This window comes from Bubalus kerabau, chromosome X, assembly GCF_029407905.1.
Source record: "Bubalus kerabau isolate K-KA32 ecotype Philippines breed swamp buffalo chromosome X, PCC_UOA_SB_1v2, whole genome shotgun sequence".
NCBI classification, from domain to species: Eukaryota; Metazoa; Chordata; class Mammalia; order Artiodactyla; family Bovidae; genus Bubalus; species Bubalus kerabau.
This window is the reverse complement of record NC_073647.1, coordinates 18,100,694-18,117,972: the sequence shown is the minus strand read 5'-3', so window position 1 is coordinate 18,117,972 and position 17,279 is coordinate 18,100,694. Positions and strand designations below refer to the sequence as shown.

Below are 17,279 nucleotides of genomic sequence, written 5' to 3'. Positions count from 1 at the left end.
AGAGCCAGTGGCGGTACCACAGAAGAGGGGTGTACTGTGAGAGAGGTGGGTATAGCGAGAGAGGATGTACCGCGAGACAGCGGTACCACATGTAGAGGCAGTTCCCTGTGAGAGGACATCCTGCGCATAGGTCAGGGGTGCTATTGCGGGCGGTGGGGGGGGGGGAATAGCACGAGGTGGGGGAGGGGGGGGCGAGAGGAGATACCGCGAGAGAGAACGCACCGTGCGAGAGCGGGAATCAATTGTAGAGGCGGTACCACGTGAGAGGACATACTGCGCAGGGGAGGGGGAGGGCGAGAGGAGATACCGCGAGAGAGAACGCACCGTGCGAGAGCGGGAACCAATTGTAGAGGCGGAACCACGTGAGAGGACATACTGCGCATAGCAGGGCCAGTGGCGGTACCGCAAAAGAGGGGTATACTGCGAGAGAGGTGGGTATAGCGAGAGAGGATGTACCGCGAGACAGCGGTACCACGTGTAGAGGCAGTACCGTGTGAGAGGACCTCTTGCGCATAGGTCAGGGGTGCTATTGCGGGCGGTGGGAGGGGGGAATAGCACGAGGTGGGGGAGGGGGAGGGCGAGAGGAGATACCGCGAGAGAGAACGCACCGTGCGAGAGCGGGAATCAATTGTAGAGGCGGTACCGCATGAGAGGACATACTGCGCAGGGGAGGGGGAGGGCGAGAGGAGATACCGCGAGAGAGAACGCACCGTGCGAGAGTGGGAACCAATTGTAGAGGCGGAACCACGTGAGAGGACATACTGCGCATAGCAGAGCCAGTGGCAGTACCACAAAAGTGGTGTACTGCGACAGAGGATGTACTGCGCGACAGCGGGACCGCGTGTAGAGGCAGTACCGTGTGAGGAGGCAGTACTGTGTGAGAGGACATGTGCGCATAGATCAGTGGTGCCATTGCGAGGAGGGGGGAACCACGAGGGAGGGAGCAGTAGCGTGAGGTGGGGGAGGGGTAGCGTGAGGAGATACCGCGAGAGAGAACGCACGGTGCGAGAGCGGGAATCAATTGTAGAGGCAGTACCGCGTGAGGACATACTGCGCATAGCAGAGCCAGTGGCGGTACCACAGAAGAGGGGTGTACTGTGAGAGGGGTGGGTATAGCGAGAGAGGATGTACCGCGAGACAGCGGTACCACATGTAGAGGCAGTTCCCTGTGAGAGGACATCCTGCGCATAGGTCAGGGGTGCTATTGCGGGCGGTGGGGGGGGGGAATAGCACGACGTGGGGGAGGGGGAGGGCGAGAGGAGATACCGCGAGAGAGAACGCACCGTGCGAGAGCGGGAATCAATTGTAGAAGTGTTACCACGTGAGAGGACATACTGCGCATAGCAGAGCCAGTGGCAGTACCACAAAAGTGGTGTACTGCGACAGAGGATGTACTGCGCGACAGCGGGACCGCGTGTAGAGGCAGTACCGTGTGAGGAGGCAGTACTGTGTGAGAGGACATGTGCGCATAGATCAGTGGTGCCATTGCGAGGAGGGGGGAACCACGAGGGAGGGAGCAGTAGCGTGAGGTGGGGGAGGGGTAGCGTGAGGAGATACCGCGAGAGAGAACGCACGGTGCGAGAGCGGGAATCAATTGTAGAGGCAGTACCGCGTGAGGACATACTGCGCATAGCAGAGCCAGTGGTGGTACCACAGAAGAGGGGGGGTGTACTGTGAGAGAGGTGGGTATAGCGAGAGAGGATGTACCGCGAGACAGCGGTACCACATGTAGAGGCAGTTCCCTGTGAGAGGACATCCTGCGCATAGGTCAGGGGTGCTATTGCGGGCGGTGGGGGGGGGGAATAGCACGAGGTGGGGGAGGGGGGGGCGAGAGGAGATACCGCGAGAGAGAACGCACCGTGCGAGAGCGGGAATCAATTGTAGAAGTGTTACCACGTGAGAGGACATACTGCGCAGGGGAGGGGGAGGGCGAGAGGAGATACCGCGAGAGAGAACGCACCGTGCGAGAGCGGGAATCAATTGTAGAGGCGGTACCGCGTGAGGACATACTGCGCATAGCAGAGCCAGTGGCGGTACCACAAAACAGGGGTGTACTGCGAGAGAGGTGGGTATAGCGAGAGAGGATGTACCGCGAGACAGCGGTACCACGTGTAGAGGCAGTACCGTGTGAGAGGACCTCTTGCGCATAGGTCAGGGGTGCTATTGCGGGCGGTAGGAGGGGGGCAATAGCACGAGGTGGGGGAGGGGGAGGGCGAGAGGAGATACCGCGAGAGAGAACGCACCGTGCGAGAGCGGGAATCAATTGTAGAGGCGGTACCACGTGAGAGGACATACTGCGCAGGGGAGGGGGAGGGCGAGAGGAGATACCGCGAGAGAGAACGCACCGTGCGAGAGCGGGAACCAATTGTAGAGGCGGAACCACGTGAGAGGACATACTGCGCATAGCAGGGCCAGTGGCGGTACTGCAAAAGAGGGGTATACTGCGAGAGAGGTGGGTATAGCGAGAGAGGATGTACCGCGAGACAGCGGTACCACGTGTAGAGGCAGTACCGTGTGAGAGGACCTCCTGCACATAGGTCAGGGGTGCTATTGCGGGCGGTGGGGGGGGGGAATAGCACGAGGTGGGGGAGGGGGAGGGCGAGAGGAGATACCGCGAGAGAGAACGCACCGTGCGAGAGCGGGAACCAATTATAGAGGCGGTACCACGTGAGAGGACATACTGCGCATAGCAGAGCCAGTGGCAGTACCACAAAAGTGGTGTACTGCGACAGAGGATGTACTGCGCGACAGCGGGACCGCGTGTAGAGGCAGTACCGTGTGAGGAGGCAGTACTGTGTGAGAGGACATGTGCGCATAGATCAGTGGTGCCATTGCGAGGAGGGGGGAACCACGAGGGAGGGAGCAGTAGCGTGAGGTGGGGGAGGGGTAGCGTGAGGAGATACCGCGAGAGAGAACGCACGGTGCAAGAGCGGGAATCAATTGTAGAGGCAGTACCGCGTGAGGACATACTGCGCATAGCAGAGCCAGTGGCGGTACCACAGAAGAGGGGTGTACTGTGAGAGAGGTGGGTATAGCGAGAGAGGATGTACCGCGAGACAGCGGTACCACATGTAGAGGCAGTTCCCTGTGAGAGGACATCCTGCGCATAGGTCAGGGGTGCTATTGCGGGCGGTGGGGGGGGGAATAGCACGAGGTGGGGGAGGGGGGGGCGAGAGGAGATACCGCGAGAGAGAACGCACCGTGCGAGAGTGGGAATCAATTGTAGAAGTGTTACCACGTGAGAGGACATACTGCGCAGGGGAGGGGGAGGGCGAGAGGAGATACCGCGAGATAGAACGCACCGTGCGAGAGCGGGAACCAATTATAGAGGCGGTACCACGTGAGAGGACATACTGCGCATAGCAGGGCCAGTGGCGGTACCGCAGAAGAGGGGTATACTGCGAGAGAGGTGGGTATAGCGAGAGAGGATGTACCGCGAGACAGCGGTACCACGTGTAGAGGCAGTACCGTGTGAGAGGACCTCTTGCGCATAGGTCAGGGGTGCTATTGCGGGCGGTGGGAGGGGGGGAATAGCACGAGGTGGGGGAGGGGGAGGGCGAGAGGAGATACCGCGAGAGAGAACGCACCGTGCGAGAGCGGGAATCAATTGTAGAGGCGGTACCACGTGAGAGGACATACTGCGCAGGGGAGGGGGAGGGCGAGAGGAGATACCGCGAGAGAGAACGCACCGTGCGAGAGTGGGAACCAATTGTAGAGGCGGAACCACGTGAGAGGACATACTGCGCATAGCAGGGCCAGTGGCGGTACCGCAGAAGAGGGGTATACTGCGAGAGAGGTGGGTATAGCGAGAGAGGATGTACCGCGAGACAGCGGTACCACGTGTAGAGGCAGTACCGTGTGAGAGGACCTCCTGCGCATAGGTCAGGGGTGCTATTGCGGGCGGTGGGGGGGGGGGGAATAGCACGAGGTGGGGGAGGGGGAGGGCGAGAGGAGATACCGCGAGAGAGAACGCACCGTGCGAGAGCGGGAATCAATTGTAGAGGCCGTACCGCGTGAGGACATACAGCGCATAGCAGAGCCAGTGGCAGTACCACAAAAGTGGTGTACTGCGACAGAGGATGTACTGCGCGACAGCTGGACCGCGTGTAGAGGCAGTACCGTGTGAGGAGGCAGTACTGTGTGAGAGGACATGTGCGCATAGATCAGTGGTGCCATTGCGGGGAGGGGGGAACCACGAGGGAGGGAGGAGTAGCGTGAGGTGGGGGAGGGGTAGCGTGAGGAGATACCGCGAGAGAGCACGCACCGTGCGAGAGCGGGAACCAATTATAGAGGTGGTACCACGTGAGAGGACATAACTGCGCATAGCAGGGCTAGTGGCGGTACCGCAAAAGAGGGGTATACTGCGAGAGAGGTGGGTATAGCGAGAGAGGATGTACCGCGAGACAGCGGTACCTCGTGTAGAGGCAGTACCGTGTGAGAGGACATCCTGCGTATAGGTCAGGGGTGCTATTGCGGGAGGTGGGGGGGGGGAATAGCACGAGGTGGGGGAGGGGGAGGGCGAGAGGAGATACCGCGAGAGAGAACGCACCGTTCGAGAGCGGGAATCAATTGCAGAGGCGGTACCGCGTGAGGACATACTGCGCATAGCAGAGCCAGTGACGGTACCACAAAAGAGGGGTGTGCTGTGAGAGAGGTGGGTATAGCGAGAGAGGATGTACCGCGAGACAGCGGTACCACATGTAGAGGCAGTTCCCTGTGAGAGGACATCCTGCGCATAGGTCGGGGGTGCTATTGCGGGCGGTGGGGGGGGGAATAGCACGAGGTGGGGGAGGGGGAGGGCGAGAGGAGATACCGCGAGAGAGAACGCACCGTGCGAGAGCGGGAATCAATTGTAGAGGCGGTACCGCGTGAGAGGACATACTGCGCATAGCAGGGCCAGTGGCGGTACCACAAAAGAGGGGTGTACTGTGAGAGAGGTGGGTATAGCGAGAGAGGATGTACCGCGAGACAGCGGTACCACATGTAGAGGCAGTTCCCTGTGAGAGGACATCCTGCGCATAGGTCAGGGGTGCTATTGCGGGCGGTGGGGGGGGGGGGAATAGCACGAGGTGGGGGAGGGGGAGGGCGAGAGGAGATACCGCGAGAGAGAACGCACCGTGCGAGAGCGGGAATCAATTGTAGAGGCGGTACCGCATGAGAGGACATACTGCGCATAGCAGGGCCAGTGGCGGTACCGCAGAAGAGGGGTATACTGCGAGAGAGGTGGGTATAGCGAGAGAGGATGTACCGCGAGACAGCGGTACCACATGTAGAGGCAGTACCGTGTGAGAGGACATCCTGCGCATAGGTCAGGGGTGCTATTGCGGGCGGTGGGGAGGGGGGAATAGCACGAGGTGGGGGAGGGGGGGGGCGAGAGGAGATACCGCGAGAGAGAACGCACCGTGCGAGAGCGGGAATCAATTGTAGACGCAGTACCACGTGAGAGGACATACTGCGCAGGGGAGGGGGAGGGCGAGAGGAGATACCGCGAGATAGAACGCACCGTGCGAGAGCGGGAATCAATTGTAGACGCAGTACCACGTGAGAGGACATACTGCGCAGGGGAGGGGGAGGGCGAGAGGAGATACCGCGAGAGAGAACGCACCGTGCGAGAGCGGGAATCAATTGTAGAGGCGGTACCGCATGAGAGGACATACTGCGCATAGCAGGGCCAGTGGCGGTACCGCAGAAGAGGGGTATACTGCGAGAGAGGTGGGTATAGCGAGAGAGGATGTACCGCGAGACAGCGGTACCACATGTAGAGGCAGTACCGTGTGAGAGGACCTCCTGCGCATAGGTCAGGGGTGCTATTGCGGGCGGTGGGGAGGGGGGAATAGCACGAGGTGGGGGAGGGGGGGGGCGAGAGGAGATACCGCGAGAGAGAACGCACCGTGCGAGAGCGGGAATCAATTGTAGACGCAGTACCACGTGAGAGGACATACTGCGCAGGGGAGGGGGAGGGCGAGAGGAGATACCGCGAGATAGAACGCACCGTGCGAGAGCGGGAATCAATTGTAGACGCAGTACCACGTGAGAGGACATACTGCGCAGGGGAGGGGGAGGGCGAGAGGAGATACCGCGAGATAGAACGCACCGTGCGAGAGCGGGAATCAATTGTAGACGCGGTACCACGTGAGAGGACATACTGCGCAGGGGAGGGGGAGGGCGAGAGGAGATACCGCGAGAGAGAACGCAGCGTGCGAGAGCGGGAATCAATTGTAGATGCGGTACCGCGTGAGGACATACTGCGCATAGCAGAGCCAGTGGCGGTACCACAAAAGGGGTGTACTGCGAGAGAGGATGTACTGCGCGACAGCGGGACCGCGTGTAGAGGCAGTACCGTGTGAAGAGGACATGTGCGCATAGATCAGTGGTGGCATTGCGGAGAGGGGGGGAACCAGGAGGGAGGGAGGGGTAGCGCCAGGTGGGGGAGGGGTAGCGTGAGGAGATATCATGAGAGAGAAAGTACCGTGCGAGAGCAGGAACCAATTATAGAGGCAGTACCACGTGAGAGGACATACTGCGCATAGCAGGGCCAGTGGCGGTACTGCAGAAGAGGGGTATACTGCGAGAGAGGTGGGTATAGCGAGAGAGGATGTACCGCGAGACAGCGGTACCACGTGTAGAGGCAGTACCATGTGAGAGGAAATCCTGCGCATAGGCTAGTGGTGCTATTGCGGGGAGGGGGGGGGCGGCAGGTAGGGAACCACGAGGGAGGGAGGGGTAGCGCGAGAGAGAACGTACCGTGCGAGAGTGGGAACCCTGTGTAGAGGCGGTTCGGTGTGAGGACATATTGCACTTAACAGAGCTAGTGACGGTACTTAAGGGTGGAGTGAAGGATTAGTGCAGCTGTGACATGACTGTCCAGGTAGGCTAGGGTGGTCTCTTAAAGCCCCATGTAAGGCACGGAGAAGAGCTAGACCGCCTGACTCCCCAGCAGGTGGAGGCGCGGCCCTGGCCTGTGGCTAACGGTCGGTAGTAGCACAGCATGGCGTCCAGGGCCGGCAGGCAGCTCCTGAAGTCTGCGCACTGGCGCAGTGAGTCCTGTTTGTCAGAGACCAGGTTCCACACGGACAGCGACAGGATGAAGTAGTAGGCCTTGCTCTCCAACAGGTTCATCACGGGAATCTCGTGCTGCATCAGCAAGACCTGAGACACCAATATGTCGCTTCCTGCCGGGATGGAGCAGAGCGACTCCTCGTTGCTAATCTTTATTTATTTTTTTTTAATTCTTGATGAAAGAGTATATAATTTTATGCTTGACAAAAATTGTGTCTGGGTATAGAATGCTAAATTGAAAAACTATTTTTACTAAGATTTTTGAAATCACTTTTCTAACGTTCTCCTCTCTCAGATTTTAGGATATTCTGTTTATCTCCAGCATTTTGAAATTTCATGACTTGTCCATCTACTGTAGGTTTTTTCTTGATTATTGTGCTAGGTGCTAGTGGGTCCTTATATTTGGAGAATTTATATCTTTCAGAACTGGGAATTTTTTTCCTGTATTTTTCCTTTTATTATGTTCCCTGTCCTTTTTTTTTTTTTTTTTTTCTGGGACTTCTATTAGGTGAATTGTAGTTTTGAAATGATTTATCGCAATTTTTATTCTTTATTTAGTATAGGTATATTTTTTGTCTTTTAGTTCCACTTATGGGCTATTTGGGGCTTCCCGGGTGGCTCAGCAGTGAAGAATCCGCCTACACTGTGGGAGCCACTGGAGAAATACCCTGGAGGAGGGCAAGGCAACCCCCTCCAGTATTCTTGCCGGGAGCATCCTTGGAACAGAGGAACCTGGGAGGCTACTGTCCATAGGGTCACAAAGAGTCGGACGTGATTGAAGCGATTTAGCACTGCACTGTGTGTGCATGTGCTGACAGCATGGGATATTTACTCAATTTTGGCACTTTATTTTTCTTCACTGAATTTTGGCTATTTTGTTTTTAATCTTTTAGCTTTGTGAATATTAATTTTCATGGCATTCCTGTCTTACACCTTTAAAATGTTAATTATAATCTCTAATTTTTTTATTGTTTTCAGTATTACCTGTGTTTTAATATCCTTTGATCTGTTTTATTGCTTTGGTCTTTCACACTGGAGATTTTAATCATACTTCTGGTGCTTATTGGGTGTCTGTCCAATATTTAAAAAGGAGACACTAAGGTGCCTCCTGGTAGGTCTTTGTGATTGGTCAGCACTTACAGACTGGTGGTACCCACAATACGTTCTTTACTTAGTTTTTTCAAGTGAGAAATGCTACATAGGGATGGAATAAGCCTCACTTGATTATCTTATTTTTGTTCCAGCACTTCATCCCTGTGTTGCCCTGTGCCTAGTATCCCTGAATCTGGTTCAGTTTTCCTAGTATCTCTCTCACCTGTTGCTGCTGCTTCTCAGTTTATCTCCCTTTTGTTACTATAATACAGAAGTGTCTGGGGTTTTTTTTCAGATAAGAGTTAGGTACCCTCTTTTGTGAATATAATTGTATTCTAGCAATAAAATTAAAACTCACTTTGACTGGATTTGATTGTTTCTAAAATTTATTAGCCACTAAATAACTACTGTCATCTATTATCTTCCTAGCTAGCTTAATTTTACTAGTTTTAGATCTTAGAGATTGGGTTCTGAGTTTCATACTTTTGTTACCATTTCTGACTTTTAAAATGTCAGTTCAATAATTGCTATTAGATTTAGTAAAGAACATCTTAAATATCATACTATGGATTACAAGAAAATATTTAGAAAAATAAAATTGGATTCTCTTTTTTAAAATTAGATAGTTCCAAAATGGCAGAACTGTTTATGGAATGTGAAGAAGAGGAGTTGGAACCATGGCAGAAGAAAGAAGAAACACCACAGGAAGAGGATGATGAGCTGATCTTTGTTGGAGCAGTACCAGGTTCAAAATCACCCACTTCAAGTAAGCATTTATTTTCAGTGAAGCAAAGTTTTAACATGTTGTTTCTAGTGGAAAATGTGGGACTGTCTTATATGTCCTTGCTATACTATAAGGTGCTGGACGTGAGAGGAGAATATAGTGGTCAGTAACAATTTGTGAGAATCAGAAGGAGAATATGGTTAGGAACTTGAAAAAGGAGGTGTGAGAGGTAAAAATATATGAGAGAAAAGGTAACTGAGTTACCTAAACGTTAAGATTGCCTAACAGCATTGTAGACCTTTTGAGATTAGAAATCATAATTTTATTGGAGCCAAGTCATCTATTTACCTGTTTATTTGTTAATATTTCTTTTTTTCCTTAAGCCTAAATGTACCTAGAAAAGGAAGTATTGGAATGCTTTGTTTAAAACATCAGACTACTAAATAAGTTTGTGTTAGTCTCTGATGGAGTTTCTGACACCCAGTCAACTGCCTCATCAGTGTTTTCTTGCTTCATGTCTACAAAATATAAAGGCTCTGGTTTGTATATCAACACGAGCAGTAGCTTCTGGCCACACCCATCTTTCAGCAAGTCCTGATTATATTCATGAAGAATATACAGTGGCTTGATTTTCAGCCAGTATACTAGGATGATGCAGGCAGTCAGCACACTTAATCCTCATGGCTCTGGGAGAATGTCAGATACCTTTGTGGATTTCTGTTAATTAGATTTGATGTTGTTATAATGTAAAAGTGAAGATATTAATGACACTTGTTAAATGTCCAATCAATTCCCTGGTGGCTCAGAAAGTAAAGAATCTGCCTGCAATGCAGGAAACCTGGATTTGGTCCTTGGGTTGGGAAGATAGATTCTCCTGGAGAAGGGAATGGCCATCCACTACTCCAGTATTCCTGTCCAGAGAATTCCATGGAAAGAGGAGCCTGGTGGGATATACAGTCTATGAGTGAGTGAGTGAAGTCGGTCTAGTCCAACTCTTTGCGACCCCATGGACTGTAACCTACCAGGTTCCTTCGTCCATGGGATTTTCCAGGCAAGAATACTGGAGTGTGTTGCCATTTCCTTCTGCAGGAGATCTTCCCGACCCAGGGATTGAACCCCGGTCTCCTGCACTGTAGGCAGACGCTTTACCATCTGAGCCACCAGGGAAGTCCAAACAGTCCATGGGGTCACCACAAAGAGTCGGACACAACTGAGTGGCTAATGCTAAAACTAACAACAACAAAAAGTCTAATTAGGATTGTGTAAAATTCAGAGGAACAACATATTTAGTTTTAGTGGCGAATGAAGGAACAGAGTCTTTCTCATATGTAATTCTGTTAAGCCAGGAGAATTTACTGAAGAATGTAGCCATCATACCAATATTTTATTATGGCTGTGCATATTAGTGTGGTTTAGAGAAAGATTAATTTTCTGAAAGCCTAGTTCTTGTTTCTCTGTCTCTAAACTTGGAATAGCACTTCTATTCAGTTATCAAAGGTAGAATAATTTAGTTTAATTCTTAGTATCATTTCCTGTGGCAAACTGAGAGATGCTAAGTGAAGTGCCACTTCAATGAAGTAGGCATGTTGATATATTTGCTGCTGATAGAGGAGCAGGATATTAAATTATCTTAATGTTTCCTAGTCACTGATGATTTTTATATTGAAGTATTAACCATAGTTAAAAGTTACTCAAATCATCTTATTGACATTGGATATATATCAATTGGAAATAACTGTTACTCAGCTAGAATAATGTGTATTAGATAATATGTATTAGTAGTGATTCTGTCAAAAAGAAATTTGACCCTGGTGAAATTTCTTTTCTAAATAACCCAGAATTTAAATGATTCTATTAGTGTCTTATGTATGAGTCATAAAATATTTTAGCATATGGAAATGAGCTAAATATTTTAAAAGAAACTACTATAAAAGGGGGAATAAAAACTTGTGTTTGATGGACTACAGTCACCAAAAAGTACTATAGAAATTCTTTAATGGCTTGGATAAATATACGTGTCTTGAATTTCTAAATGAAAACAATACCAACTTATTTGAATGAACAGATTTTTCTTCTAAAAGACTTTTGTAGTGCTTACTCATAGAGCACTTCATATGCTAAAACAGCCCTACTTTTGTGTGACTATACAATTATTTTATGAGATCTAGTTATTTTATACTAGGAGTGGAAAAGGTAAATTTTTTGATGTCTTATGGGATTTTTTTTCTGCTTTGTACCTTCTCTTGACTAGCAATTTTAGGTAAATCTCTACTCTTCCAAATTTTCATTTGATTCCTCAATAACCTAGAAGTTATGGGTTCACATGCATACAACAGTGAGCAATCTTAGACTGATCCAGAAGATCATGTCAGGCTCAAATTGACTTTTGGTGTAGTGAGTAGATATGAGATACTTTTATAAACTCTAGATTCAATTTAGTCTCTGATGGTATCCCTGTCAGTAGTCAAGAGCAGTGGTACAGATAATCCATCAGCTTGCCCATGATGAAACTTGCAGGCTTTTAGGGGTGTGAATGTGACATGGAGTTTGGGAAAGGGCTTGATTTCAAGTCACAGTAACCCAAGTCGGTATACAACCTTGTCAACCATTAAAAGAAAGCAATATGCTTCAAGTATTGCTTATATATAGATTTTTGGGGGGAAAGTTTTTCTATTATCATAATATATACTTTCACTGAAATAAATTTTTAAATAAAGATAATTTTCATAGATATTGTGAACAGGGGTAATCCCAGCTCATCTTCAAAGGAAATAAAGAATGAGACAGAGTCAAGGTATAGTATTGTATTACTTTAAAATTAAAGTAAAATATCATGGTAGAATTGTTGTGGAGAAAAATAGTATTTGTGTAATTTTAAAATACAGGTATTGCTGATGCTTTCATGCCTTTAGGTGAACTCGACGAAGACTCTTCAAGTCCAGAGGCTGCCTTTCCTAGATTTCATCCTGAGTCTCAATCTTCAAGTCCAGAGGCTGCCTTTCCTAGATTTCATCCTGAGTCTAGGTCTTCATATAACTCTGATATGGTTCAGAACGTGTCTAAACCTGTAAGTGTTTTTAAAACTACACAATTAGCACAGGGACACAATAGATGTTATAATACCCAGTTAGAATTGTGGACTATCATAGCTAGTCATCATCCCAGTAGAAACATAATCACTGTCAGAAAATGTCACCATTTTTATGATAGTGCAACTGATACCAAAATAATAGCATCAGAAACTATTCAACCTGTCAATAAATCACATAGTATGCTTAAATTGGTATAATATTGAAAACTATGCTATCTAAAAGTATAATCAGTAATGAATATTGCATAATGGCAAAATTCTTAAGATAGTAAGCTGAACTGGATATTCTTAATTGGGAAGATTACCTGTTTATTTTGAAAACATATTTGCATATGTTTTTAAACTTTTAACTGAAATAATCGATAATGGTAATATTTAACATTTGTTAGTCTGTCAGTATGGTTAAGTCTTAGTTCTAAATGCTGTATATAAATTAATCTGTTTTAATTCTTACAACTTCCTTATGAGGTAAGCACAGTTATTTCCCCCATTTTATAGTTGAAACTGAGGCTCAGAGAGTCTAAATGATTCATCATGGCTGGTAATGATGGATCTGGGATTTCAATCCAGGTTAACCCAAAGTTTTTAAAATATGCACATCCATACATGCATTTAAGTATATACTGGTGCCTCAAACAGTAAAGAATCTGCCTGTAATGCAGGAGACCCGAGTTCCATCCCTTGGTTGGAAAGATCCCCTGGAGAAGGGAATGGCAACCAACTCCACTATTCTTGCCTAGAGAATTCTGTGGACAGAGGAGCCTGATGGGATACAGTCCACGGGATCACAGAGGGTCAGACCCAACTGCACAACTAACACTTCTACTTTCATACGTACATATAAGTATATGCTTTTAAAAACAGAAGCATCTTAGAGTAGTGATGTATTTCACAGACCACTGGGGTTCCCTGGGACTCTTTCAGGAGGCCTGTGAGGTCAAAACCGTTGTCTTAGTAACACTAAGACCTTTGCCCTTTTTACTCTGTCAACATTTGTGCTAGTGGTGTAAAGGCAATGCACCTGAAACTGCTGGTGGCTTAATATGAATCAAGGCAGTGATACCCAACTGTACTAGTAGTTTTCGGACTGGTGATCACCAGGCACTCACAATAGCAAAATTTCACTTTCACTTAAGAATATCCTTGAAGAAGTAATAAATTGTTTCTAATTTTATTAACTTTTGACCTTTGAACATACTTCTTTTTTAAATATTCTGTGTGATGAAATAGGTAGTATGCATAAAGCATTTCTATATCTGCAGTATGAAGTTTCCCTTGAGGAAAAGCACTTGTGAGAATGAATCACAAACTGAACTGGCTGGTTGTTTTTTTTTTAAATAGAATTCAACTTTTACTTGAAAGGATGACTGACAAAGAACCATGCAGTTACTTACCGTTGCATAACAATAGCACCACAAACTTAGCAGCTTAAAGTGATATATATTTATTTCATGGTTTCTGTGAGTCAGTAATTAGGGTATGGCCTAACTGGGTCCTCTGCTGGAGCAGGCTGCAATCAGTGTGTCAGGTAGAGAGAGCTGGAGTATCATTTAATACTGCTTCCAGGCTTACATGGTTGTTGGCAGTATCCAGTTCTTTGTGGGTTGTCAGACTGAAGGCATCAATTCTTGCTGCTGTCAACTGGAGACTGTCCTCAGTTTCTTGCTGTGTAGGCCTTCCTAGCATGACTTGGTTGCTTCCTCAAAGCCAGCAAGGCAAAGATGGGCTTTATAACATAATCATGTACATCTTGTTGCTTTGGCCAAATTCTCTTGGTTAGAAACAACCACAGGTCCTACCCACACTCAAGGGGAAATTAGACAAGTGTATAAATATCAGGAGGAAATCATGGAGGCCACCTTTAAGATGTTTGGCACACACGGTGTTTCAGTACTCAGAAATACACAAAACCTGCCTCTCATGGAAGAAAACTGATAGTATTCTTGCCAATGATTAAATTTGGCCTTGCAAGCAAAAAAAAAATCATTTTTTGAAAACTAGTATCTTTATTCTGAAATTATCATCAGTAATAATATGAGCCCTGGACTAATATTCCAAGGAACCTGGATTGAGAATGAAACTCTAATGCTGATTCTGTCTTTGTTCCTAAGTAGAGCATTGTCACAACCTCTATGAGCCTCACTTTCTTCATTTGTAAAATAAGAACCTTTACCCAGACCACTGGATCTCAAACTTGGATCCTCTAAGTATCCACAGGCTGTTTGTTTTTTTTTAATGTGGACCATTTGAATTTGTTACAGATTTGTTTCTGTTTTATTTTGGGCCAAAGCCTTGGTTTTGGCAGAGAGGCCTGTGGGATCTTAGCTCCTGGACTAGGAATCAAACCCGTACACCCTTCATTGGAAGGACAAACCTTAATCATTGAACCACCAGGGAAGTCCCTCCACAGACTGTTCTTAAGAATAGGTGTACCTAAAGATTTCAGACTACAAGAAATGCAAAAATTATTTTATTTTAGCTAGAATCAGATGAATTCAGTAATTTTCTCATGCTCTAGTAAGCAGCTTGGCATTTAGGGAAAACAAATCAAGGAATTCTTTGGCAGTCCAGTGGTTAGGACTTGGCGCTTTCACTGCCATGAGCTGGGGTTCAATGCCTGGTCAGGGAACTAAGATCCCATAAGCTGCACAACAAGGCCAAAAAAAGAGGAAAAAACAAGGAAAAACAAACCACACACACAAAAAAAATAAGGAAACATTATTATTTAAATACAGATAGAGACTTCCCTGGCAGCCCGGTGGTTGAGACTTTGCCTTCCAATTCAGAAGGTGCTGAATTGATCCCTGGTTGGGGAGCTAAGATCCCATATATCTCCAGGCCAAAAAACCAAAACATAAAACAGAAACAATCTTGTAAAAATTTCAATAAAGATTTTTAAAATGTCCAAAAAAATCTGTTAAAAAAAAAAACACAAATGCAGTTATATGAAAATCATTCCTTTGTTGGACCCAGGGAGGAAGAATAATATGACACGGGTATCTTTTGTGTTACAAAAGTTAAAAACTAGAGCTCATCCAAACTCAGAATTTTTTGTTTCTGTGGACACAGTTGTTTAATCAGAGTTCCTTAATCAGGTTCACAATCCTAGGGAGCTTTTTAGAAATAGAGATTTTTGTCACTTGGTCTGGAGTGAGACCTGGGCATAATAGATTAAAAAAAAATAACCTCTCCAGGTGATTATGTAGCCACAGTTGAGGATGACATATATTCTCAAATGAATTGAGAATCCTGTGTAAGGGAATTTTCTCTGAAATTTTTAAACCTGTCTTTAACCTCAGTAACTCTTGGGGGCAGGCAGGGAGATGATTATTCCGTTTAAAGTAAGTGTGAAAAAAAGTGTGATATATTATAAACCGTTCAATATATTGTTGTTATTTTTGCTTTCAGAAGCCAATTATTTAAAGAATTTTTAAATAATAAAAAGTATTTTATATTTACCTACATTAAAAAAGAAAGAAAGTAAATGTGATATTGTTTAAGGCACAGACTTTGTAATAAGGCTCACTTGGGTTCTATAATCCAGCTTCATCAATAACAAGCTGGGTTGTATTGGGAACCTTACTTAACCATACTTAACTTTAATTTGCCTATTTATTTGTATAAATAAATGTAAATATTTATATAAATATAGGAGATCATTTTAGGTCTTCATTAGTACTGCTATGACAGCTGCTTAATAGAATACTTGTATAGATCTTCCTTGACTTATGATGGGGTTACATCCTAATAAACCCATCACAAGTTGAAAATGCGTTTAATACACTTAACCTTACCAAGCCTAGCCTATGTTAAATTTGCTCAGAACACTTATATTTGCCTACAGCTTGGCAAAATCATCTGACACAAAGTCTGTTGCAATAATGTATTAAATATCTGATGTAATTTTTTGAGTACTGTACTGAAAGTGAAAAACAAAATGATTTTAAGTATATTTGTTGTTTGCCCTCATGATCACGTGGCTGACTGGGAGCTGTGGCTTGCTGTCACTGCCCAGTCTTGAACCACATCTCGCTAGCCTGAGAAAAGATCAAACTTTGAAGTACGGTTTCTGCTGAATGCTTGTCACTGTCACAGCATCATAATGCGGAAAATCGTAGGTTGAACCATTGTAGGTCTGGGACGGTCTGTACTGTGAAAGAAGCAAGTATATTTTAAGTTAACAGTAATTGGTGACTTTTATTTCAGTTGCAGAAGAATAATTTGAATCTCAGAAGTGACTTGCCAAAGGTTCCACAGTCAAATAAATGGACAGGTCTTCTGAATCCCAGTCCATCACCTTTTGTACTTACTGATGTATTTGGTATCTTTCTGAACTGCTTTATGAGATGTTTAAAAATCCCAATCTGAGAATTATTTTAAAAACAAGTTATTTGTTGGTTTAAGAATGTATCTGCTCTCTGAAATGGTGGTGCTTAATTGACCAGAATTATCACCTAGGAAAGGACTTAAAGTACGAACTTTGGAAGAAATATTAAATAACTATTTGTGGAGTTGCTGGTGAATATTTTCCATATTTCTCCAAATATTTAGAGAAAACACCTTGGAGTAAGATTGTGCTTGGTTACAATTAAGTGATATGGCTATTACTGATTTTCTATAATAGGTTTTAAGGCTGAAATGCAGAAATCTGCGTGTTATGCCTCAAATTCTAGGAATGGAATGGTTTATGTAACTTTGATATGTCTCCATAACTTCTTAATAGTTAGTCTTTGTCAACAGAAAACTTGGTAGCAAAGTAAAATTCTTAATACCTGATTTGTCTCTCAACTTGTTAGCACAAAACATGCAAGCAAGATCCTTATATTCCCAAGATAAAGGTAATATATATGGGGTTTGGTGTTCGGAGGGGGAGGTTCAGAAGAAACAAGAAAATTTTGTTTTCTATGGATGGTTAGTATGATATATAGAGTCTGTTAATCAGGACTATATTTTAAATACAGGTATCTGTACCTTTTTTTTTTCACCAAACTTTATATTGGAAACATTTCTTTTTGTCATTGGCTATTTCTGAAAATCATAATATTGCATGATAGTTTATTTATGTAACCATTCCACCATTGTTGGACATAATTCTCCACTAAATATTTTCATTTTCTTAGCATGTATAAATGCTTGGAAGTGAAATATTTAGAATGATTGGCTCAAAGGATATAAACTCTTATAAAGCCCTCAGTAGATAACTGCCAAAATTTTCTTGCAGAAAAGTTGTACCAATATATAACCTTTACTTTGTTGGTAATATTATTTTTTCATTTTAATGGTTTATCTAAAACTAACTTAACTTCTAGAAAA

At 45.8% G+C, this 17,279-nt stretch overlaps 1 protein-coding gene across 2 annotated transcripts in view; it reads left to right on the top strand.

Annotated features, from left to right (window-relative positions):
• The window catches only part of ZNF280C (zinc finger protein 280C), a 68,223-nt gene that overhangs the window by 13,543 nt on the left and 37,401 nt on the right, over positions 1 to 17,279 (top strand). Inside the window, exons 4-5 of one of the 2 annotated variants that reach the window (XM_055564096.1) lie at positions 8,774 to 8,917; positions 11,788 to 11,942. In XM_055564096.1, the coding sequence (XP_055420071.1) occupies positions 8,774 to 8,917; positions 11,788 to 11,942 (299 nt within the window). Of the gene's footprint in view, positions 1 to 8,773; positions 8,918 to 11,760; positions 11,943 to 17,279 lie in introns of both variants that reach the window. The other variant, XM_055564097.1, reaches the window with a different exon arrangement.